The 23,736-nt window shown below is 41.6% G+C and overlaps 3 protein-coding genes across 6 annotated transcripts; all 3 read left to right on the forward strand.

The window, feature by feature from the left end:
- Positions 1 to 2,138: 2,138 nt before the first annotated feature.
- On the forward strand, positions 2,139 to 10,379 carry LOC308412713 (SH3-containing GRB2-like protein 3-interacting protein 1). The gene is made up of 6 exons (XM_080907247.1): positions 2,139 to 2,593; positions 6,818 to 6,881; positions 7,226 to 7,271; positions 7,749 to 7,805; positions 8,139 to 8,196; positions 8,705 to 10,379. The coding sequence occupies exons 1-6, from the start codon at positions 2,584 to 2,586 to the stop codon at positions 8,923 to 8,925; spliced, it is 456 nt and encodes a 151-aa protein (XP_080763373.1). The 5' UTR covers positions 2,139 to 2,583; the 3' UTR covers positions 8,926 to 10,379.
- On the forward strand, positions 8,793 to 18,822 carry LOC308412711 (SH3-containing GRB2-like protein 3-interacting protein 1). 3 transcript variants are annotated; one of them, XM_080907244.1, is made up of 18 exons: positions 8,821 to 8,880; positions 9,049 to 9,060; positions 9,555 to 9,598; positions 10,376 to 10,394; positions 10,780 to 10,843; positions 10,979 to 11,049; positions 11,141 to 11,215; positions 11,304 to 11,372; positions 11,455 to 12,201; positions 12,850 to 12,971; positions 13,089 to 13,239; positions 13,734 to 13,845; positions 14,073 to 14,228; positions 14,358 to 14,490; positions 14,583 to 14,785; positions 15,091 to 15,155; positions 15,282 to 15,446; positions 15,558 to 18,822. In XM_080907244.1, exons 4-18 carry the CDS (start codon positions 10,376 to 10,378, stop codon positions 15,578 to 15,580), a joined length of 2,175 nt encoding a protein of 724 aa, XP_080763370.1. In that variant the 5' UTR covers positions 8,821 to 8,880; positions 9,049 to 9,060; positions 9,555 to 9,598; the 3' UTR covers positions 15,581 to 18,822. The 3 variants fall into 3 exon arrangements, with proteins under 3 accessions (XP_080763369.1, XP_080763371.1, XP_080763370.1); XM_080907243.1 differs by lacking the exon at positions 9,049 to 9,060 and having other exon boundaries at positions 8,793 to 8,880; XM_080907245.1 differs by lacking the exon at positions 9,049 to 9,060 and having other exon boundaries at positions 8,793 to 8,880; positions 15,288 to 15,446.
- Positions 18,823 to 19,886: 1,064 nt separating this feature from the next.
- On the forward strand, positions 19,887 to 21,640 carry dynlt5 (dynein light chain Tctex-type family member 5). Of its 2 annotated transcripts, XM_080861660.1 has the most exons (5): positions 19,887 to 19,991; positions 20,126 to 20,274; positions 20,455 to 20,546; positions 20,858 to 20,982; positions 21,058 to 21,639. In XM_080861660.1, exons 2-5 carry the CDS (start codon positions 20,180 to 20,182, stop codon positions 21,259 to 21,261), a joined length of 516 nt encoding a protein of 171 aa, XP_080717786.1. In that variant the 5' UTR covers positions 19,887 to 19,991; positions 20,126 to 20,179; the 3' UTR covers positions 21,262 to 21,639. The 2 variants fall into 2 exon arrangements, with proteins under 2 accessions (XP_080717786.1, XP_080717787.1); XM_080861661.1 differs by lacking the exon at positions 19,887 to 19,991 and having other exon boundaries at positions 20,000 to 20,274; positions 21,058 to 21,640.
- The last annotated feature ends 2,096 nt before the right edge of the window (positions 21,641 to 23,736 follow it).

Below are 23,736 nucleotides of genomic sequence, written 5' to 3' on the forward strand. Positions count from 1 at the left end.
TGGCCTCTGAGTGTAACTTCTGTAAGGCTTGAGTAACTTTATTCAGCAGGTGGCAGTATTGAGTCACTAAGAGCGAAAGGATTTAGTCCTGTTGCAGCTTCCTGCAGTTAGATCTCTGTGCAGGCCGTCATTAAAATTCAGTCTAACCTATTTGTACACTGTGTGGGACAGCATCACTACAGCCTCGCACATCTGCGTCTGTAGACACATGTTTACCTAAATAGCTGTTTCTTGTTTTTGTCTCACTAATATTTGTGATCTGTTCACAGCTTTCTTTCACTCCTGTCTCTCTGACACCCAGAGCCCAACAATAGCAGTAATGCCAGGCTAACAGAACAACTCACACCTCATTCTCCTTGTGCTCTTCTCCATCCGGCTCTCCTTTGCTAATCCCACTTGCCATGACCTCTGAACCCTGGATGTCATCTTACATAAGAGGCTGATTGAGGGAAGCACGCGGGTGCAGCCTGAGGTGTGTTGTGCCAGCTCGTTTAAGCTCATTAACGGTTACTCTAGGATACAAATAAACAGCTACAAATAAACTTCAGTGGCAGAAGCTGGGGAAACTTATTCCGGTTTACAAGCGTCGTGTTCAGCTTCTGGTTCTCTGAATATTTTAGGTTCCAAGGTTTGGAACGTTTCTTGTTTTTCATTTGGCTGCCATAAAGGACACTGACTCTTTAGTTGTGTCTGCATCTGATTACACTCTGAGTATACACTTAGCATAGAACAAAACAGCTGAGGGAAAGAACACACGCTTGAATTTTCTACTGTTTTAAAATTATGTGACCTCCACAGTGGGGTCTCTCCCCAAACAATCACACACATACATACACCCACAGACCCATCTGTCCTTGCTGTATCGGTGAGGGTGAGTCACTCTGCTCCAAATGTCCAGCACGCTGCCATTAAAGCAGATGAATAATCAAACCACTGCTTTGACTAAAGCAATTGGTCTAACACGCGCACACAGTCATAGTTTGTCCTTTGTCCTTCCCGCTCTTGCTTACTTCCAGGCTAACATTTGGGGTCCCTCCTCCCAGTGAGCACGTCTTATGATTATAGCTGACAGGGTGTACTCTGCGGTGGTAGATTTTCTGCTGTCCTCAAGTGGGACACATTTTTAGCAATAGAAATAGTCTTGCAGCTTTGTGAAGTCAGTATATTGCTCTTGTTTTCTTTCCAGAGAACTAGCAAAAAACCCTCTGAACCAAAAAAACTCCCAAAAAGTGTGTCTTCAGCATTTCCCCCCCACAAATCAAAACCTATGTGACTGAAATTGAACAAATGATCTCCTCTTGTCATCCTCTCGCTGTTAGATCTGATTGCAGCCCTCCACAGCATCAAAGGCATTATTCCAATCCACCTGCTAAAGCTTAAGTGGCTCACTGGTTCTGATTTGGACTTGTATTACTTGTATTACCTGTATTACCTGAAGAATGAATTAAATATATTTTTGTATTAACAGAACACTCTATATGAGGAAAGTTTCAAGGTTAGGTTTCATGATCAGCCACCAGCACAGTGAAGTGACCCAGTATAGGCACTGGTCCACTTTTAGCTGTAGAATATTTGCATGAAAAAGGACAACATAGAGCTTTAAACTCACAGCAAGCGAGTCCTGTGTTTGAACCCACCGGCCTGTGGGGGGATCCTTCTGTTTGGAGTTCTACCTGTACCTCTGTGGGTACTCCAGCTTCCTTCCACAGTCCAAAGACATGTATGTTAGGTTAACTGGTAATAACTGGTGATTCTGAATTGGCCTTAGGTGTGACTGTAAGCATGAAAGGTTGCCTGTCTCCCTGTGTTGATGGCGAGGTGTTTCCCGCCTCTCGCCCCAGCATGTCTGCAAAGAAAACGGATGGGTGACCTTTTTGCAGTTCAGAAAATTTTAATGAATTTAATCATCATAAATCATAAAAAAAAAATACAACAGATTTATTTTCAAAGCAAAAGCAATATTTGAATTAATTCAAAATAAAAGAAAATAGTGTATTTTATTTTATAGGACCTTGCATAGTATGTAGTGTGCCTGCTCAAGGCAAGCCAAGAGGTGCTTAGGCATCAGGGGACAGCAGCCATGTGACCGTGGTTTCAGGGATTGGTTTAGTGCAGATGTGACATCAGCAAGCCTCCCACTCCCTCCCTCCGCCCCTCTCTCCCCTGGTCTTTCTCTGCCTCTCTCTGCCCCTCTATCTCTCTGTAGCGCTCTGTTTTTTCTCCCTCTGCCTTTCCTCAGCATCCCCCCTCTCAGCGATGGCGTGTGTCAGTGCCGCTCGGCCGTCTGTGGCCTAACGCACACAGAGAGGACCCCTATTCCTCTCCCGATTTGCAGCGCATTCCTCGGGTGTCTCTTCTCCCCGTGTCCTTCACCGCTCCTGCTGCCTTGCAGCTCCCACCCCGCCTCCCCGTGCGGGTGTCTGGGAGTCGGGCCCTCGGGGGTGGAGGAAATCAACATCGTGCTTCGCTGGGGAGCTGTGCAGAATTAGCTATGCCCTGCCCAGGCATCTTTTGACCGGTCGGATTCCTCCATTTCTGCCCGCCTGCAATCCAGAGGGCAGCGTAGGATGAAAATCTGCAATCATGATGCAAGGTAAGTGATGTGTGCACTCCTTTTATTTTCCACGTCCTGTTTCTCAGCGTCCTCCTCCTGCCCTCTTGTGTCCTGCTGGGCCATTAAAAAAAGTGAATGCAGTGATGTGATCTGTCATGCCGTGCGGACCTCTGGTACGACTGAGCTGTATGCATGACCAGTGTGACAATGTGGCTATTGTGAGTACTTGTGCGTATGCGTGTGTGTGTGTAAGATTTATAGAAAGGTAGCTGTAATGCCTGAGAAGATGTTTGTGGTGTAGAAAGGGGGAGCTGCCATTCACAGTGGTAAAGTGTGTACAGAGTAATGTCCTTTTGGGTTTGTGTTTGTTTTTGCGTGTGCCTGTGTGTGTATGTGTGTGTGCATGCTAATCTTGCAGTTATGTCATATAGATGTGTATGTAAGGAGACATGTGACCACTCCAAGTAGCTGTACTCATTCATTACTACTAGCTGTTGCTATCAGGTGATCCTTCAGCCTCAGAGCATTTAGTGCATGTCTCATATAAACTGAAGTAAAGGATGCTGTCCTACAGTTAGGTGAAGTACATTATAAACCATCCTGCTCTGCATGAGAGATGCTGGGTCTTTATCATCCATTTGTGCCTACGTGGTAATGGAAGGTGGCTATTATTAGCAGAGGGCCTGCAGTCAACCTAACATGATATTGTACTCGGTTCACAAGCTGGAGGAAACTCACACAGATGTCACAAGCTCACCGTAGCCTTTGTTAGCTACATGTGCACACAGTGTTAGCATGTAGTTAGTGACATTTAGTGAGGTCTGGACTAAAATATAGGTGTAGTAATATGCTTCTTGGGCTTAAGATAAAATGTGCAGGTCCTCTCTATAAATCAGAATCATTAATTGCAGTAGTGTGGGCAGTAATCTTGGCCAGGTGGCCTATTTGTACTAGAAGTTTATGCTTTAAAGACCACATTGCTAGTTTTACAAGTTTCAGACACTTAAAAAAATGTAATTCCTGCTGATCATTTTCCATGGCATACCATAAGGTATCAAATTGATCTTTTCTTCCAGGCAGGAGTAAATGTCAGGAGTGTATAAAAATCAACTTGCAGAAACTTGAAACCTACTTGAGATAGGGCTGGAAGCGCGTAAAAAGAAGAAAACCAAGGGAGTGGGTGGAAAGGATGGACGTCGTGGAAAGGGCAGAATTTATTGTCTGCTAACATAAAGTTAAGCTACTGTAAGAAACTGTAAATATCTAAAATACTGAACAAAAGTCAGAGGATAAGATGTGAAGAGAAAGCAGAGAAAACCTGTTCAAACCGCTCATCGGAGCAGAACTGTTCTTTTTCCTTCTTTATTTGAAACCTCCTCTGTGTCACTGGTAACAGCGGCATGCTAGTTGAGCTACACGCAACTGACAACCAAGATAGCTGACTAGCTGTTTGTTTTAGGGATTTACACAAATTATGGATGCCATTCTTCTGTTTATCGAGGTTTGCGTTTATACAAACTGTGTCATAGTCTGAAAGAACTTGACAGTGAATCCAAGGCATCGTTCTTGACAATACTTTGTCTAAAAACATTAGTCAGTTTCCACTGTGAACATTTCTCCTACAGCTTTAGTCTTATCTTCTTTCCTAGATGCAGTTTCCTTTGTTGTAAATAGCTGTGTGTAGATGTCAGTGTGTAGCTTTCTTCTTGAGCTTCCAGCTGTATCATCTGCTAATTAACTGTGTAAAATGTAGAACAACAGTATATAGTAGAGAAGAGACTACAAGCTGCAGAACAGACACTGCAAGGATACCTGAGGTTAAATTTGGTCATATTAAGAAAATGATATAGCTGTAAAAAGGCTGAAAGTCTTGTAGCACATTACCAATAAATGCAAATCCATTTGTATTTCACGTGCAGAGTAAAAAACCCCCAAAATAACTTGAATTTTAATCCTCGATTTTGAAAGTGGAATAATGGCACTATAGGGAAGTTACATAGTTAAATTATCAGCAGTAATGTGAAGAACATGTTATTTGTGAGTAAGTAGGGTGACGTGTGAATCCATCACTTTGGTCCTTGGAAATGTTTTGCAGAATTGTGTCTAAAGATTGTGTGTCTGTGAGTTGGCATGAAGGAGACCCTAACTCAACTATATTTACAGCTAGTATCATTAATTAGTATGATGCCTCTGTTTAATGAGGCTCTCCTCAGGCAAACTCTGTAAATGGGTTACAAAAACAACACAGTCCTGCTGTGACGCAGTGTGATCTGCATCGCTTTGCAGTCAGTCTGACCAGACCTCTTGTACTCGCTCGGCGTGTGATACGTAGTCGTTCAACAGGTTTGTTACTCATCAGTGTTGGGACTGATCTTTACCAACAATGTCACATGCAGGTTAGGACTGGAGAGAAGAATCGTGGTACAGACCTGTGATTGACTAACAAAGAGACAGGATGCAGGAATAATATTTGCCAGTCGAGCCACTAATACGTCACATCACAGACCCTGTCAGAAGAACGTGAATGCTACTGATTAACATTTATAATATTTGTTAGGATTTAAGTATGAGTGAAGGTAATCACCACATCAGTGACTCGGTATTAATTTAATTTTGAAATGAGTTTCTCCTGTTTTGTGTTTATCTTAACGACACAATATCTGTGACATGAATTTAAAAAGTAAGGCACAAAAAAAAAATTAAAAGCGGTAAGTCTGTTTAGAAAATGTGATCCAGTTTAAAGCACAGCATGCAGATTACACAAAGGGATGATGAGCAGAGCAACACACAAACGGTATCAGCTGCTTCTGAGTGGCACAAAATGCTCATCCTCCCAACTGTTCATCACACGTGTCCCTGTCGCTCTGGATTTGACTATCAACTGCGCTCACTTCTTCTAAAACACAGTTATGCAAACCTGTCGGTTGCTTATTGGGGGGGAAAAGAAAATGCGTGCACACGCACTCAAACTCACACTCAAACACACAGACTTTTTTTTTTTTTTTTTTTAAAGAAAACTGCTCTTTGTCAGAATTTGTTTAAGGTGTCTTTCAAAGATTTTTAAGTGGAGTGCATTTAACTTTACACTTATTCAGACTTTTTATTTAAGTGAAAAGTTACATGTTATAGTGTAATAGTACGCAAGTCAAAATACATTAAAATACCTAAAGTCACTCATCTTGGTTAACTGCACTTTCTGGAATATAAGTACGTTGAATTATTGAGCCAGAATAAGTGATTCATTACTGTGACTATCACAGTAAGCGCTCTAGACCAGTGATGTTGGACTGGAGCACTTTTGACCCATTAATTCACTCATTAAACAAAAGAGTACTTTATCTTTAATTATACCAGCAAACAGCCTTCATAGATAACACCCAGAGAATTTTTGTTTAGCATGTTAGCTAATTCTCTCCGCTTTGTATTGCTAATTAGAGAATGTTAGTATGCTAACATTTTATGCTTTAATTTGCTAACATGTTAATAGATGTGATGAACTCCAAACATCAGAATGCTAACACTGTAAATGCACGTTAAGCTAAAGTTATTATTAGTCGGGCCTAGGTAGCCTCACGGACCTGTTAGCATGCTAGCATGGCTATAGACTTGATGTAATTTTTAAATCAATACACTCCTGCAGCATGGAGCATCATTAAACAACCTCCAGTTATTTTTATTGTCAGTTGATAATAAGTGCTCCAAATTACATTTGCATACAGCATGTTCTGTGTCCTAATCATTTAAAAAACCTTTGAAAAATCACTATAAGGTGAAACAGAAAAAACGTTTTTCTTTGTGTTTATCGTTCTGATTGCATCGCTGCATGTTGCCAGCCGACAGTGCTGCAGGACTTTTGGCATTCAGTTTGGCTGATGGGACGCTGTACTAGATCCCTGGCTGCTCTGCTCTGAATCGTGCTAATGAAGTGAACACATTGATCAACGGTTGTTCATTTTTTCTTAACAGCCTACATAGTCAGGAAGGGGACACTGCTTCGTTTTATGTGGAGGCTCTCTCCAGATTGCCTGGGGTTTGTTCCAAATCAATACGTTAATTTTTATCTTACTGTAACTTCTCTGTATCCACTAGCCCATACTCATCCCCAGGCTCTTATACACCCAGCCCATTACTCTTCTTTGTTATTTGCTTTCAAGTGCATTTTAATGTCTAGATAGTTAATTTTATATTTGGCTATAACAACTTAAAATGAGTTCTTAATGATAATGTTCACGCGCTCCTTTCCTGTGTGTGTTTCTATGCTAGGACTGAAAAACCGAACCAGGAAAGCCCTGGGCTTACGAAAGAAAGACAAGGACAAAGAAACAACGTGAGTTTCCTCAGACACTCACTGGTAACAGGAGAAAATCCCTAAAACACTTTGAGAACTCATTGGTTTGAGAATGTGAATGCATAGAGATGTAAAACAACCCAAACTACTGCTATGACACTAATAAAGTTCTTGTTGGATTTATAAAATTATAGGAAATTTTGTGCTATAGGTCTATGCGGTACCTGCAAAAGATACCAAAAATAATCTGAGTACCACAACATGGGTATTTTACATTAAATAATTTAAAACAAGACCCACTTTTTTAAAACCACATACAAATGAAGAAAAATCTACTGGTATACTGGTACCTAATTTTTCCATCTGCTTGTTTTGTCAAACAGGAGCTCACCTGACAAAGAAGGAAGTGGAAGTGGAAAGAAAGGAAGCGTACGTACATACACAATGAAAGTGTTTCCTTTAATTTACCTGGGTTTTTTTGGCCCTCTAAGTGTTTGTGACTGTTTAACAGAGGAAACTATACCTAGGAGATTATAACAGCACAACAGGAAACTACAGCACAGTGACTTTAACAAGATTTAAACGGATTAGTTGGAGGTCTCTTCCTGTTAAAAGGTAGTTTTTCTGCACCGCTGTTTCCAAGTGCTGCTTTTTGGGGATAAAAATTTCATTTGGGTTCTTTCTTTACCTGGACATATAAACACTTTGGGAAGACTGTTAACTGGTGCTATGAATAAAATTACATTTAACTGAACTGGGCCTGCAGCAATAATTTATTCTGATTATGGTACATTAAAAAAAATCTAAAAGTATGTTAAAAAAATATAATTTTGATATTAAAAGAATTTTAGTTTAACGTCATAAGCTTTTATCGTTTTGCCTTCTTTATGATCTCCGTTTTGATAGAAAAAGGCCAACGGGGCTCCCAATGGTTTCTATGGGGAGATTGATTGGGACAGATATGTAAGTATCCACAGCCTACACCTGCACATTTTCTCTCTTTGTCTCTCTTTTTGCATGGACTCTGCAGCTCTGGCATTGGAAATACTTGCAGTGCTGTGCTGTGCAATCAGTGTCATGTGACGCTAGGTTTAAAATTACAGAGTAAAGGGTACAAATGTGTGTGAGTTATGGCGGTGCATAATCTGTGAGTCAGCAGGAGCTTCATCTACCAAGTGGAACGTCTCCAGCAAGACATCTGTGAAATCTAATCTGCATTTCTATGCGCTGCTGAAGAGTTTGAGAGTGGCTAGAAACAACCGTCACCATTTCCCTCTCGCTGTCTCTCTTTTGCAGGCCTCTCCTGATGTAGATGAGGAGGGCTTCAGCCTCCGGCCTGGTGACGAGGGTGATGATATCCTTTTAGTCGGAAGGAGAAGTAGCACTCTTAGGAGTCTTCGCCAGCAAAAACTATTGATCTGTTTGGCTTTGTGACTCATTGGTTGAGTGCTTTTCAGCATTAAATAGGCCAAATCCCTGCGTATGTGCACCCCTGCTGCAAGGCAGCCGGACACAGCCACATTAGGTCGAACCGGCTTTACAATTGTCGCTAAACCACAGTTCTCATTAACCACTGACGCTCAGTTCTGCTCCCACAGGTGTCAGCAGTGGGAGTATATGTTTGAACTGGATTCATAGATAGTTGACACTGTGGAGACCTTCCCTGAGCAGGAAGATTTAGTGGAGGTGGAGAAGGAGTGTCAGTTACAGCAGTTGTAATACTGGTAACTGGGACACAGAATGGATATCTCACTCCTGTCCTGCACCGTTGTCCTTGCTTTAAATGCTACAGAAGGTTGAACTATCTGCATTTTTGTACAGCATGTTGTACTTCCTCCTCTTTGCCCTTTACAAGTGTTCACCAGCCTCCAAAGAAAAGCACTTTTTCTCGTCCAGCGACTCAGAGGATGACGAGGACAGCAAAAAAAAGTTCAAAATTAAGATCAAGCCGCTGGTATCAGACAGTGCCAAGTGTGTGCTTCCATCCATGGACGAGCTAAAAGCGTCAGTGGGAGGCCTGGCGCTGTCCCCGTCTCTGGTGAGTGCTGCTGATCTGCAGTCCTGTTCTGCTGCACAGTTGTGAAGAGCACAATAGTCACGCTCAATGCAGTTCATATACTTTACCAGCTGCTAATTTCTCTCAAATCTGTTTGACTCTCTGCCTGCGCTTGTCTTTTCTTCTCACTTATTTGCTGCCCTCTTGTAGAGGAGAAGTCCGGTAAGCCTGTCACACATTTTCACATCTGTATCAGCACCCTGACAGATGGCATGAGATGTGGTGAAAACGCTTGATAACGTGTTCCCTCCTGTCGTAGTGATCTCGTAGACTGTCTTCGCTGGCTTTCGTTTTTTTTCCTGGATGCACTTTCTTTCCCAACCTCACTGCCTCACAAAAATCACAACTTTCTTTTTCTTCTTGCTTCTGTTCCTTCAGTTTTTTCCTGCTCAGCGGCAAAGCGTGTGCGTTACATAATGCAAAGCAAACCTAACACACATACAGTTCCAAACCCGTTGATCTAGAGACCCTGCTGTCTTCGGTGTGAGGCTGTGTGCGTGCTGATTGTAGGTGATGCTCGTATTGTCCGCATAATCTCCAGGGAGTTACGGCTCATGCTGCATTATTGAGGCTTTGCGGTTAAAGTAAAGAGATGCGGTGTGTGTAGTTGTAGTTAGTGTCCATTTGACTGATTTGTCACTCACTCTCTGACCCAGGTCTGTTCTCTCTTCCTTTTTGCTGGTCTCAGAGACACAGTCCGGTAAGTTTTCCCTCTGCTGGCTGTTTTACCACTGATAGCCCCAAATGCAGCTTTCTGATCTCCGCTGCCTTACTCTGTACAATGCAGAAAATAAAGAGAAACATTTTTACCTCAGGCTGTAGTGCTGTTCATCCGTTGTTTAGTTAGCGAGTTGCCTTGTCCACCAGAGATACAGACGGGAGAAATTTCCGCCTTCTCATGAATACGTGACACTTGACTTTTGCCTCTCAAAGCTCCAAAAAATGTACCACAGCTCTGCAGAAGGGGTACGCCATTAATGTTTACACCTTGTCATGCTGTCATGTCAGCATGAGCCTCCCATCACGGGTAGATGCATACTTCCCTCTGCTGACTGACACAGTTAGCATGTGTGCTTCATTCACGAAAAGACTCACAAGAAAGTATGTATATTTTTCTGATGATCATTTCTGGAAGGAGGCATTTCTGCTTTTCAGATGCTTTTTATTTTTCGAATGGAGTTGGTAGTTATGATTTGGCAGCACTAGACAAAGCACAGACTTCTCAAGCTGATGTCTCCAATTCTGTTCAAGTCACACCAAAACTATCAAGACTGATGAAGAGCACTTAAGCCAGAGGAGTAATACACAAATTAGATTTCCTATAATCGTACTGTGTTTTGATATAATAAGAAAGAAGAACATCTTAAAGGACTGAAGATCATGTGTATTTGTATACGGTGTATAATATGATCTGTAGCCTTACTTTTTCTTTTGTTTGGATTTCTTTTTTTTTTCTTTTCTTTTTTTGCACGGGCAGATGAAAAGGAACTTGTCCTGTAAGTACACATCTCTAAAAATCACTTTTTAAAATTCCTCCCGTATTCCTGTACTTGTGCTCATAACCACATTGCTACTGCACGCATATTAAAGAGGATATATTATGCTCGTACCCAGCTATTTGAGGAGCTTTGCATGACTCAGGGTTCAAAATAATCGTTATTTAACTTATTCTAAGCCTCTGTGTAGTCATTTTTTAAATTCTATGTCTGAAACAAGCCTTTTAAGCATCTCTTCCTTTAAACCAACTTTCTTCTGATTGGCTGCCACTTGTGAACAAAAGGTTTAAACAGTTGGTGGATGGGACTTCTCCACTCCTAACCAGAACAACATAACAGTAGTCTCAGCAGAGCAGGAGCTGAGCGTTTGTTATTTTTCTTATAGGTGAGGAGATCGCTAGACCCAGACGCTCAACCCCGATACCGAGTCCTGCCCCAGAGACGCAAAGGTCTGTCATCCTTTTAGCAATGTTGGCAAATTAAACGCTTCTTTCATTAAGATGGTATGCTATTGCTCTGCTTCAGATGTCCCTTGAGCAGCTATGTGTGCTATTTTTTTACTTGTTGCATGTGTTTTTTTGCAGTGACAGGCTGTCACAGAACACTCCTGCCTTCTTTGAGCTGCCTTTAGAGAGAAAATATGCCAGATATGACGGTCAGTCCTCCATTGATCAGACATAACTTTACCCAAATGAATAAACTCCCTTTACAAAGGTGACACTGTTCCCCCCTTTATCCAATGACAGTGGTACCTTCGGATGCGTGGGGAGATTCTAGACCCCGATCAGAATCACAGCTGAGCAGAAGTTTTCCAACAGGGGGTGAGCAAACATGAGTGAACTTTATCTCTGTTGTAATTCGTGTTTCTAAAGAAGTTGTGCTGACCTTGAATTGTTGCACCTGTCGCAGCTCCGCCTCCACTCCCTCCAAAAAACATTCCATCGAGAAGTCACTACGGCTATCCTTCAGAATCTGCTGGTAAATTTATTTTCAAACATCAGTCAAGAATATAGTTAGATCAGTCAGCTGTGATCTCACTTCTCCAATATACTCTTTGCAGCCGATCTACCCAATGGGAGGGCGGCTCGCAGTTCGGCACCAATCTACCTGAATGTCCTCTCCCCAGCCTCTTACCGAGGCTCCCCTGCCCCCGACCTAGACGATGTCTTTGGACCCATGAGTGAGGACACCATGTCTCCCAGATGGGTTACTTTCACTGATGACAGGCCCCCACCGCCCGATGAACCGGCTCCACCTCCGCCACCCGACTCTCCTCCGCCAGACACACCTTCATCCACCCCTTCCACCCCCTGCCTCTCGCCTGGACCACCTCCAAACGAACCCCCACCTTCACCTCCGCCGTTTTCCCCTGGGTCTCCTCCTCGTTTCACTCCGCCAGACTCGCCTCCCTCCATTCTACTCGGACCTCCTCCGCCAGATGAACCAGCCCCTCCTCTGCCCCCAGAATTCTCCCCCTCTAATTCCCCTCCTGGGTGCCCTGAAGAGGATGCTATTGATGAGGAGATGCTGCAGTTTGCAGAGTACTCTTCCTCCCCTGCCCCCATCAGCCCTGTGCCTCCTCTGCCAGCGGAGCGTAGATCCCCTCGTGCTGGAGTCACGTCTCCACTGGTCCTTGGGGGTTTAGGGGGTAAGAGGACTCCAGAAGGTGTAAACCTGAGAGAAGATGTACCAGACTTTGTGGGTTCCCCCAGAGAGCTGACGCCAAGCTTCAGGGGCACGCCACCTCCTCTTCCTCCAACTACCTACAGGTCTATCATGTCTTCCCCGGGACCCTACTCAGGCAGCAGTGAGTACTCTTGTGTTGCTGCAAACACGCACAGTGGCCTCTTCGAGATTCATTTACACCAAGCACGATTAATGTTTTTTATTTAAATTCTGCAGTGTCCTTTAATTTTGTTTGCTTTGAAAAAAGTGAGAATGACGAGGCCACCAGCACAGCCACAAAAATAAAAATCACAGAGATGAGCAGGTCAAACTTTAGTGACATCTAGTGTTGTGATTCTGAAATGACAGCGTTTTGTTTGTAGTGCATAACAGGTCTTATCTTTCCAGAAATATAAGGAAATATAATGTTGATATTTTAAAGGGGGACTGCTGAAAATGCTTAAATGGTCTTGTTTAACATATACCATCATTCAATTGGTGAATACCGAGAACAAGCATCCCACATCAGACCAGTATGAAAATTACAGGATGCTTTCTATCAGCACAGAGATCAAGCGGTAACGTCTTCCTACAGATTTTTTTTTCACGTGAATCAGAAGAACACCTACAAAAATCTCAACAGCAATTTTATTTCATGCCAGAACCAACCAGAGTCTCGCACAACAGTTTCTCTCCAAACACAGCTGATAGAAGGGAAGTGCGGCAATAAAAATCTCCGTCACTGTGAACTGAAGGCTGTGCTAACCACAGACACTGGTATGTGCCACAGGCCCCTCATCTCCAGCTCGTCCTACCACACCTCAGTCTCGAGGCAGCCCAGTCCCTCCGCCTCCTCCTCCTCGTCCGTCCTCCCGACCAAAGCTGCCCCCGGGGAAACCGATCACAGACCTGGTATGTGGGAAAAGCCCTTTCTTTTCTTTTACCCTCTCTCTCCCCCCCTCATTTATCTTTTGTTCCTGAGACTGTGTTTTTTCATTCTGAACAAAATAACTTGTGTTACATCTCCAGACCCGGCCATTCAGTCCGCCAGTTTCAAGCAGCCCCCCGCCTTTTGCCCCCCTGGCCCGGGCAGAGAGCTCTTCATCAATCTCCTCCATTACCTCACAGAGTGCAGCGTCCACCCCAACTTTAGGAAGGGACCTCAACTTGTCCACCACAGGTATGCTACCAGCAAGATGGCTGTCATGCTCGTCTCTGCGGCTTAGCTGCGCATCTCAGTCCACATGTTGTCTGTCACTCATCGTGTCCTTGCCTCACAGTCTTGTCCCTCTCCATGATTCTCTCTTCCTGATGTCTCTGCTCACTCAGAGGCCTCGCAGCCTCTGGTATGGTTTGACCACGGCAGGTTTTATTTAGCTTTTGAAGGTGAGTTGAGCTATAGTGCTGCTTTAGTGACACCAGTGCATGCACTGTACGCACCTGCCCCGTTTCTTTACTGGCTGTGTCCACAAGAGTGCTGCCACCCATCCCCATCTCCTGCTCACTTACTTAGAATCCAGATCCATGATCGAGGCTTTGGTTTTGCTTTAATTGTTTTTGAACTATTCTGTCCTCTGTGTGTGAAACCTACTTTCAGGCAAGTAAGATATAACCCAACTACGGTTTTATAAGGAGATGTTATAGCAGTGTCACTTGTGTTTATGTGTGTTTTAGGGTGCTCCAGAGGTCCCAGTCCACTCACCATGGGACCCCAAGACACTCTGCCAGTGGCAGCTGCCTTCACAGAAACCATCAATGCCTACTTTAAAGGCGCTGACCCCAGCAAGTAGGCTTACATTAAAAATGCACTGACATCATGTCAGCATGGATTTATGCTAAAACTGAAACACTGCACTGCTAATAATTGCAGACAGGGGAATGTTTCTAAGGCAGACTGGGCTAGGTTGTTTTAAGCCTAATTAGGTACACAGTTCTTTGTATTCAGGGTTTTTATACTGAGAGGGATCTGTGAGCTTTATATTTTGTTTAGTTTGAGTCCTCTCTCTGCCTCAGATGTGTTGTGAAGATCACAGGGGAGATGGTGCTGTCCTTCCCCGCTGGCATAACCAGGCACTTTGCGAGCCACCCAGCTCAACCTATCCTCACTTTTAGCATCAGCAACTACAACCGACTGGAGCAGGTCCTCCCTAATCCACAGCTGCTGTGCTGGTAAGATGAAGATTACAGACAAACACATATACTGGAGCGGACAGTTGCCCATTTTTACAGTCCAAACAAAAGAGATTCATAGTGTTACTTCATGCTGGCTGAATCAAAGATGTTCCTCTCATCCCTTAGTGATTCCACTACAGACAGTGTAGACAGAAAGGAGTTCTGGGTAAATATGCCAAACTTGATTAGCCATCTAAAGAAAGTGGCTGAACAGAAGCCTCAGGCGACATACTACAATGTGGATATGATCAAGTATCAGGTATATAATATCCGTTAATATTCACGGATGTGTTTTTATATTTTTTCTATCTATCCAGTTATCTCACTGTCTTCTTTGTCTTTGCCATTTAGGTCTCAGCAGACGGGATCCAGTCCACTCCTTTGAACCTGGCAGTGAGCTGGCGTGGCGATGGCACCAACATAGACCTTAGAATAGACTACAAATACAACACGGAGGCTCTGGCTGCCCCGGTGCCGCTTCACGACATCAACTTCCTGGTTCCTGTTGATGGAGGCATTGCCAAACTACAGGCCATGATCCCACCTGCCACCTGGTGAGGATTCCTGGTGACAAGGACTCTTAGTATGTGGTCGTATTGAGAGGCTAAGGCCGAGATAGTATTGTAAACTGAGCAAACTGACGTGTATGTTAGTGCATCAACCGTCTACCTTTTACCATCTATTTGTAGAAACTAGGCTATATTATTTTCATACTCTGTATTTATATAAGTGTGTATAAATATTGGCACAGTTGCCTGTGTATTATTGATATGCACTGTATTCATCGTATTATTATATCTGCTCTTTAGAGTACATGTGAGAGAGTAACATGTAACATGGAATTTCTTTCCTCATATAGGAATCCGGAGCAGCAGACAATACAGTGGAAAATCCCAAGCCTGTCTCACAGGTCTGAGAATGGAGGCAAGTATTCATTTTTGCCATGTTCATAATATTTAACATTTTTAATTTCTACTTCTTCTTCTTCTTCTTTGGATTTTAAAAGTAAAATCTTTTGGTCCCGTTACACAAATATCACATGTCTGGCAGGAGTAGGGGCTCTCCTGGGCCGGTTCCAGATGATCGAGGGTCCCTGTAAACCCTCCCAGCTGACAGTCCAGTTCACAAGCGAAGGAAGCACTCTGTCAGGCTGTGACATCCAGCTGGTCGGGACTGGCTACCGGCTATCATTGGTCAAGAAGAGATTTGCTGCAGGTCAGTTTAAGCATCAGAAACAGTGGCTGACTGTCTTCAGTCTGTGGTTTGTTAATATAAATGCACACGGACACTTCCCAACTATCTGACATGTCTTATTGTGTTTCACAGGGAAATATTTGGCAGATAATTAGCGGACCTGTTTGCGAACAGAACCAAGAAAATCAATGGCTTTTGACTGTGAAGACTATGGATCATCCCATGTTTAGTGCATTTGAAAATTTATCTTTAGGAGCCATTAGATTTAATGGCTGGAGTTCATTAGAGTAACAGATAACAACACAGAGGTCAAATGTGACATTCTCGGTCAACTGACTGCTGCTGAGTTTATGCAAGTAAATACAAGTCATTAGTTTTGTGCACTTGGAACACTTATGAGCTTATATAGAGTAACGTTTAGGGAAACCCCAAGTCTATGTTCTTGTTAACTTAAAAATAATTGTGGATTTCATACAGTGATCCAGCTTTATTTGTTCTATTTTCCTCTTGTTTCACGGGTTATCACTTCGAATGCACTCTTAAAGATGATGTGAATAATTTGTATGACAAAACAATCTTAAACGAGGTGGAAAAGATGGAAAACGTTTTAACATAGGTTTGCTTTGCAGATGTATTCCAATTAGTTATAGTCACATGGTACTGTCTGATTTGCACTGCCACCTTTAAATCAGATGTTTTTTGTTTATTTTCAACATGTGTGACTGTCGTGATTGTTGTCCAAGCAGAATGTATTCCTCTGTGTGGACAGCTTTGACACCGTCATATCCCTTTTATCTGTCTTATGATTAAAGGTGACAGTTTAAAATGACCTGCAGCACTGGAAGAACATCAGCACTATGAATCCTAAGGTGCTCTTGACATGGAATTATGTTTGCGCCTCAGTCCTGGGAACTTTAGGGAACAATTTGATCATGGGTCATGATCATTTCCTTCTAGCACATAAATTCGATTTTGTAGGGAAACTTGTCACAATAATAATTAGAGCAAATAAAACTGTTTGCTCTATGATTTGTATGCTTGATCCATTTAATCATCATAAGCCCACGGTAACCAAGATCCAAACTTAATGCTATTTTGCTTCCTTAGACTGAATGAACCATTTAGACTTGGTTAGCAAAGTTACATTTTGATTTATAGTCGTCGTGAGTGTTTTGGATTATTGGAGCTATATTTGTGGCCATATTTGTATGACAGGGTTGCGGGCTAAGTTCACTGTAGGTTCACTCAAGTAATATAGAGCAGAGACTTCTAGGACATGATGTGCAACACGGCAGGAGATTTGGCAGATGGCTCAGAGAATGATCAAAAAGACACCCACATGCACGACGGGTCCAGTTCCTATTAACTGAGGTGGTGCCTTGCAGAAAACGAGTGGCATAGTTAGTCCACTGAGGACACCACTGTCATTGGAAATGAAAAGTTTTTTTTACTAAACTGTAAATGTTAAAGGTGGAAATCACCAGACGGTTGGGTGAAAGTCACATATCTGTTGATGTCTTCACAGACAAATTCACATTTGAGCCGATGTGAGTTTACTAACTAACGTTATCTCAGGATGATGGTGGTTGAGCTGAGCGCTTTTGTTTGTAGTATTCAGAGTATTTTCATTCATTTCGTAAAATATCGAAATTTGGTGTTTACGTATTGATAAAATACTGCAATAATATGCAGTGTCGGTTTTTTTCCCCACCTCCTAGTTTATGGGGATTGACTCATTTTTGGAGGCAGCCTCAAGTGGACGTTAAAGGAACTGCAGTTTTGGTCATTTCAAAGTCAAACATCAGGCCTCAGTTTGTTGAGTGCAAAAGAGTTTCTTTACAAACCACACTTGATGTGCTGGAAAGACTGTGCTCAGGGCTGAAGCGCATACATAACGCCATACTTTCACACACACAGCCTTTAAACACTACTACTGGAAGCATTTTTACCATTAACGAGTCGTGTTGGCAGAGAGTTAGAGCAGTGTGACCTGGTGCACAACAAACGCATCGAATTACCACTAAAGGGCAAGTGCAATGTTGAGATACATCAAAGGTCTCACATTACAGGACACAGGTGGAGTTTGTGGTGGTGTTTTGTGGGTAGAATTGCATTATACTGAGCTGACGCTTATGTGTGAAGCTGCTACTTTCACTGGGACAGCTTGGGTAATTTATCCAGAAATTATATTAGGAAGTCTAGAGATGCAAGAGTGCCATACACTGAGGAAAAGGACCTTTAAGTTTCCAGAGAAATCTAAAGGGACCAGGGCTATGGATTGTAGGAGTTGCCTTTGATGCTGCTTATAAACTCTGACAATAATCTTTGATGGAGGACATCACAGAGCAATGAAAAGAAGTGTCTATCAAAAAGACAGCACTATTTATTTCCCTGCTTTATTTTCTCCCTTTTCCCACCATGTCGAATAAATGTTTTATCATTTTCTAATAGCAATATTTAAAAGACTTAAGTGTAAAAAGTGTACATAAAAAGCTATGTTTCAAATATTTCTCTGAGCATATGGACGTGTCTGTGATCGTCTCTTGGTTTCTTGATGTCAGCGCTCATAATGCATTTGGTTCTGCGTAACGACACACAACACTCTCTTCATCTAACGTAGGTTTCTTGTAACAAAAAAACAAAGAGAAAAAAAAGAAAGAAAAGGTGTTGATGAATAACTCCAAACAGTGGCGCATGAAATCTGCACCTGTCCATCGCCGGTCTTATCAATGCAATACCACTTTATCCATTTCAGTGAGGTCATGATGTGTGTGTTGTTGTATCAGTGTGCTTTGAGAAGAGACTCCTTTGCCTTCACTTGCGCCTCCATTCTCTATTTTGCTGGTGATGCACCTTCAGAAACTCATTGTCAATCAAATCTGGCATGCGTTCAATGACGTACCCATCCCATGCATCCGATATAGGTGTTTGACATCCTCCTGTGTTTGACTTGCACACAAAAGCACACCTTCAATTTTCTTCATGAAACAAATTGTTGCTTCATGTCACATGTGTGTGTTTCACTTTTTTACAGAGCGTTTCCATGTGTTGACTCACACTTTGGACTCGGGCGAAATTCAGTTCCTTAGAAAAAGAAACATGGCTTTTTTTTGGTTGAGTAAGAACGACTTTTGTTTTTCTTCTGTTGAATATGCTTATATTTTTCTTTGCCTTATTTTTGAGTGTACACTAATATTCCAAAACCAGAGGTTTTCTGTAAGTTTATTTTTTCTACAACTTTTTTGGCTGTATGTATTCTTTCACTGCATTAGGATCAGAATATGCAAACATTTCATGTAAATTTCCCATCCAAAGATTTTGAGAGAAAATATATGAAAAAAAAAGTCATTATAATGTAATACCTGTTTTACTTGGTAATAAAGAAGAGGAAATAAGAGTCATTTATCTCCTTCTCATTTGTTCAAAGATGTAAAAATATAACACCTACAGGCACATAACCCGTAACATTAAATGTACAACCTGGCGCTTCAGCGACACTGTAAATTATTGTCTGTCATAACTTAATAGTGAGGTCAAATAGGCTGAAAACCATCATCATCAGTCATCATGTTATATAAATAAACACTCCCAAGCAACTACAAAAACAGTCCTTAGTGGGATTATGGGAATTTTTTTACCCCGTCATGGTCTTATTCCTGCACATGACGACAGTTTATGAAGCAGGATGAAGGATGAAAAAGAGAATGAGCTGCCTAGTTAGTTAAAAATAAACTGTATTATAAGAATATACATAGATATAGATAAAAAGCTTAATTTACTCATATCCAGTTATTTACAAATCATTATCTTTTAATTTAATAGTTATCTTAATTTGATTTAATTATCTTTTAATATTTCTTTCATCTATTCCATATTCTTTTTAAAAATGTATTTAATACACTCTTATCCTATCTTAGAAGAGTGTTTTCCCCCACATATGTTTCTTTTAAGGATGCATTCAAGGATATAATTTTTCCACAGCAGCTATTTGCCGTAAAACACAGGTGTTGCTAATCACATAAATTAAGGATCTGTGCATAAACTGGCCAGAGCATGAATATTATATATTTTTTTATTGTGTTATATGATATTATTAGATTATTTGTAGCTCCTGTGTTTATCTTTTTCATGTCCGTATAACGTTTGTGAAAAAGGTATATTGTTGCCACCTCTGTAACTGTTATTATAATTATTGGCCTCCTTTAATAAAATGTGGGGTATCAAGCAAGAAATATTCAGAAATGGTACTTTTTACTGACATGAGCCTAAAGTGCTTTACAGGAAATAGTTTACCACAACACAACGTTAAAAAGGGAAGAAGATGGGAGATGAAAAGGGTACACAACTTTGCCTTTAACGTAAGGTAAGGTGAGCCTTAAAATTATATCTACTGTAAAATGTAATTAACTCAGCCTCTCGTTTCCAAGCTTGTCTCGGTCGTTCACCTCGCGAGACTTTAACAAGCACTTCACCGGAAACCCCTCCCACAGCTTAATGGACCGTTTCCATAACAACACCAAGCCATACCAGACGACTGGTTCGGCTTAGTTCAAGGCTGGTAAACTGGTAATTTGGCTCAGTATTCTAATTTTATCATTTGTAATCGATTTTGTAATTAAAAACTCTACTTTTCAAACTCGGTCTAGTGACTCTGAACGCAAATGACACATTTATGAGCGTATTGTTTTGTACTTTGTTAGGGTCTACGTGCGACATTCAGGTCATTCAGAACCCAAAAATAAGGAGAAGTGGGGATGTCCGATAAAGAAAAACAGCAAAGGAAAGAGAAGAGGGTAGTCAAGGTGCCTTCTAACGGGAGAGGCAAAGACACAACTGGCAGGACTAAGGAGTGAGTAGACTATTAAGATAATATGGGCCAGTGTCCATCTTTTAGCTTTTTAGCTTCCTGGTAGGTTATGAATGATTTTCAAAACAGCATTCCCAGTGCAGCATGTTTGGTTGTGAAACTGCTGGTCAGTCCACATGGCATCTGTCCTGGTATTCTCTTCAGCATGATTATGTCTTTCAGCTCTATAAGCACTGTGTCATACATTGATGAACTGGGCCACCATGATGACAATGCTCGCCTTGCTCCAACAATGGAGAACACCTACCAGATGGGTGAGTTAGCCTTTTTAATTGCCTACAAAACTGGGGCTGAGTTATAGGTTCTAGGCATCACAGAACTGACAAATAAACTGAATATATTTTGTTTGATCATTTTAAGCAGAAAAGTAAAAATTCAGCCTCACGGTGGTAAAGAGTGGCCTACTGTTTTGTGTAGGATATAAATTGAGATGGACAAAAATATGAATTTTTCTTCTGTTCACATGCATCCATCATGTTTTTACCCCACCATCAAAACTACTAGACAAATATAAAATGGGATTTTTGTTAGTAATAAATGTTTTCTGGCTTTTTTCGCACCACAGGACCTTACAAACGCTTCCCTGCCAACGCGGCCACAGACATACTTAAAGACGTCCTTACCAGTTACCTCCAAGAGGAGAAATATGAAGTAGAGTGGTCTCAAAAAATGACCAAAACATTGTGCGAGGTAAATGAAGAATAGATGCAACTCTTTCTAAACATGTTTAAATTTCTCCATTATTCAGACTGACTCTTCTTCCAGGTAATAAGAGCCCGCGTGAAGGAACTAATGATCCCCAGATACAAAATTGTCATCCTGGTCCACATCGGCCAGCTCACCGGGCAATGCATGCAGATCAGCAGCCGCTGTCTCTGGGACACGTCTAATGACACTTTCGCCTCGCACTTCTTCAAGAACAGTTCTCTGTTTGGCGTGGCGAGTGTTTATGCTGTTTACTTTGAGTGAATTCTCTCTTTCTGTGCTCTGTTTTTGAGTAGTTGTAAAGAAATTTAAAACAAATCTTAACCAAACCTCACAGTGTGCTTTTTTTTTTTTACATTTTATTTATTTTTTTACATTTTTGCACTCAGAAATGATGTCATCCTTACAGTGTTCTGTACAACAGAGATTATGCCAAATTAGGAGTAACTGTGACAGACTGAGAACTTCCTTGAGATGTTCCTCTGCTCTAGCAGAGCATGGACAGGTCGCTTTTTTGACAACCCTGTTGGCAGCACGTTCTCATCAAGGCCGCGTTTTGGTCCCGCAATTGACGTTCCATTACTGACACATCTATCCACTTTAGGAGGTTTGCCTCTCTGTTGACTGCCAAAGAGGTAAAAATATTTGTTTACTAGAAGTCTCTAATTTAGGTTAGATAAATTTAAAAAGGAAAATAGAGGTGAGTCCATACTGACCTTCTGGGAAAGTATCCTCTTCTCCCATAAATCTTCTCCACCTGGATCCTCCGCAGTTGAACACCACTGCCCTTAGAAAAGCTCGACCGCACAGCTTCAGTGTGTTGGCGCTCTCCTGTGTCTGAACCTGCGCCGCACTCAACATGCACAGCAGCACGATGACCAACGGTAGGGATCTCATGTTGATGTTTCTCAGGACACGTCCCGATCGGGTCTTATATCGCACAGCCTTCCTCAGGTGTTTCCTGAGTAAATGCATTATCTATGCATTATCATTGGTGATCATCGTGTGCTTTTTAACAGCGGATGTAAATCTGCCAATTTGGGATATGTGTGGGAATCTAAGTCACTGCAAAGATCGCTGATTGACTGCATTTTGGTAAATGTTAAAGGGAAAGAATTGCTCTTTTATGTACGAACTGCAGGGTTTTTATTGCCGTGGATTCAGCAAAGTATTTCATAATGGATCTCTTGAGATATGCGCCCTACGAGATAAAGAGGTGATTGCTCTCTGCATAGCAACGAAGAAGCACACACGGCCGCTATCACTGGCATAAATCAGTGATTCCACGGAAAGACAGTTGCTATTACCGGTACACTTGTTAAATCGAACCTATGTTCTGGGTTAGAGTTGTCATTGCTTGCCCGTCTTTATATGTCAACAGTGGAGGGGTGGTGTTATAAATCGATGTTTTATAGCCTGGTTCAGTTGGAAAAAGTGTAAAATTCGTTTGTTCTTTATGACATTTAAGGTTATTCATAACATCTGCTATGTTTCTCAGGGTTTTATGGGGAGTTTACACATACAGCACTCCTGTAAACTGTGACACATTCACAAATGTTATTTTAATATTACTGTAGCAGACACAGGTATTTCTTTTTAAAATACAGGGGATTTCTTTCTATAAATATAAGTGGGTTTCTTGTTTGCATAGTAATTTCTCTTGTGTCTTCAGAGAAGAACCCACAAAAGAAAAAGTTAAACAGATTTCACATACACCTTGTAATAATTATCTGATTTAGCAAATTAATATAACAAGACTGAATTCCAGTGGTACATATGTACTGTGTCTATATGCAGTTTGTTACTAGCAGCATTTTGCAAAAAACTGTCCCTATTTCCTTAGCTGAATCAACAGAAAATAAAAAAGATAACATACTTTGGCAGACATAAAGTTGTATTTTTCCACCAGCAAGGTGTTTACTAAAGAACTATTAAATGCAAACTTTGCATATCTCTTCATAGTGTGTTGTGTGTCCTTAAGTTTTTGTGGAAACTGGACAAGTGGAGGACAAAAGAAGAATCCGGCTTGAAAAAGTGTCTCCAGCAAATGAACGGTATCTGAAAGTCATGTCCTTAAGAAATAGGAAAAAATCCAGCAAAGACTTCACACAGGATCCTAGAGATATATCTGGCACTACAGTTGATCCACCTACTGTTCACTGAAGCCTCATCTGAAATGGTCTCAGTGGAAGGGTGGCTGCCAAGAAGCCATTCTTAAGGAAAGGAATCAAGGAGAAAGGGCTGAGGTATGCCAGATCACACAATAACTGGACTGAAAATCAGTGACTACAGGTCTGATAGAGTGATGAATTCAAATTTGAATTTTACAGTTCAAATCAATGTCAGTATATACAGAGAAAGTCAGGGGACAGGTGCAACAGTGAGTGTCACAGCCATCTGTAAAGCAGAGTGGGGGCACTGTCATGAATTGGGGCTGAAATTCAACCATTGGTGTCAAAATTGATGTAATTATGAAAAAAAAAGTGCCATCTGATTTTGTACCAACATGCAAGAGCATATGGACAGCATTTGATTCGTGTTGATTCCAAACTCACTGCCAATTCAGTAAAAGCATACCTAAATAGAAAAAAAAAAACACAGTACAAAAGTTATCAGTCAGTCAGTCATCGAATGGCCTCCCATGGTCCCAGACCTCAACATTACTGAAGCAGTGTGGGATCATCTTGACAGAGAACAGAACAAAAGGCAACCAACATCCAAAGAACAGCTTTGAATGTT

This window comes from Rhamphochromis sp. 'chilingali' (genome assembly GCF_963969265.1).
Source record: "Rhamphochromis sp. 'chilingali' genome assembly, chromosome: 16".
NCBI lineage: Eukaryota > Metazoa > Chordata > Actinopteri > Cichliformes > Cichlidae > Rhamphochromis > Rhamphochromis sp. 'chilingali'.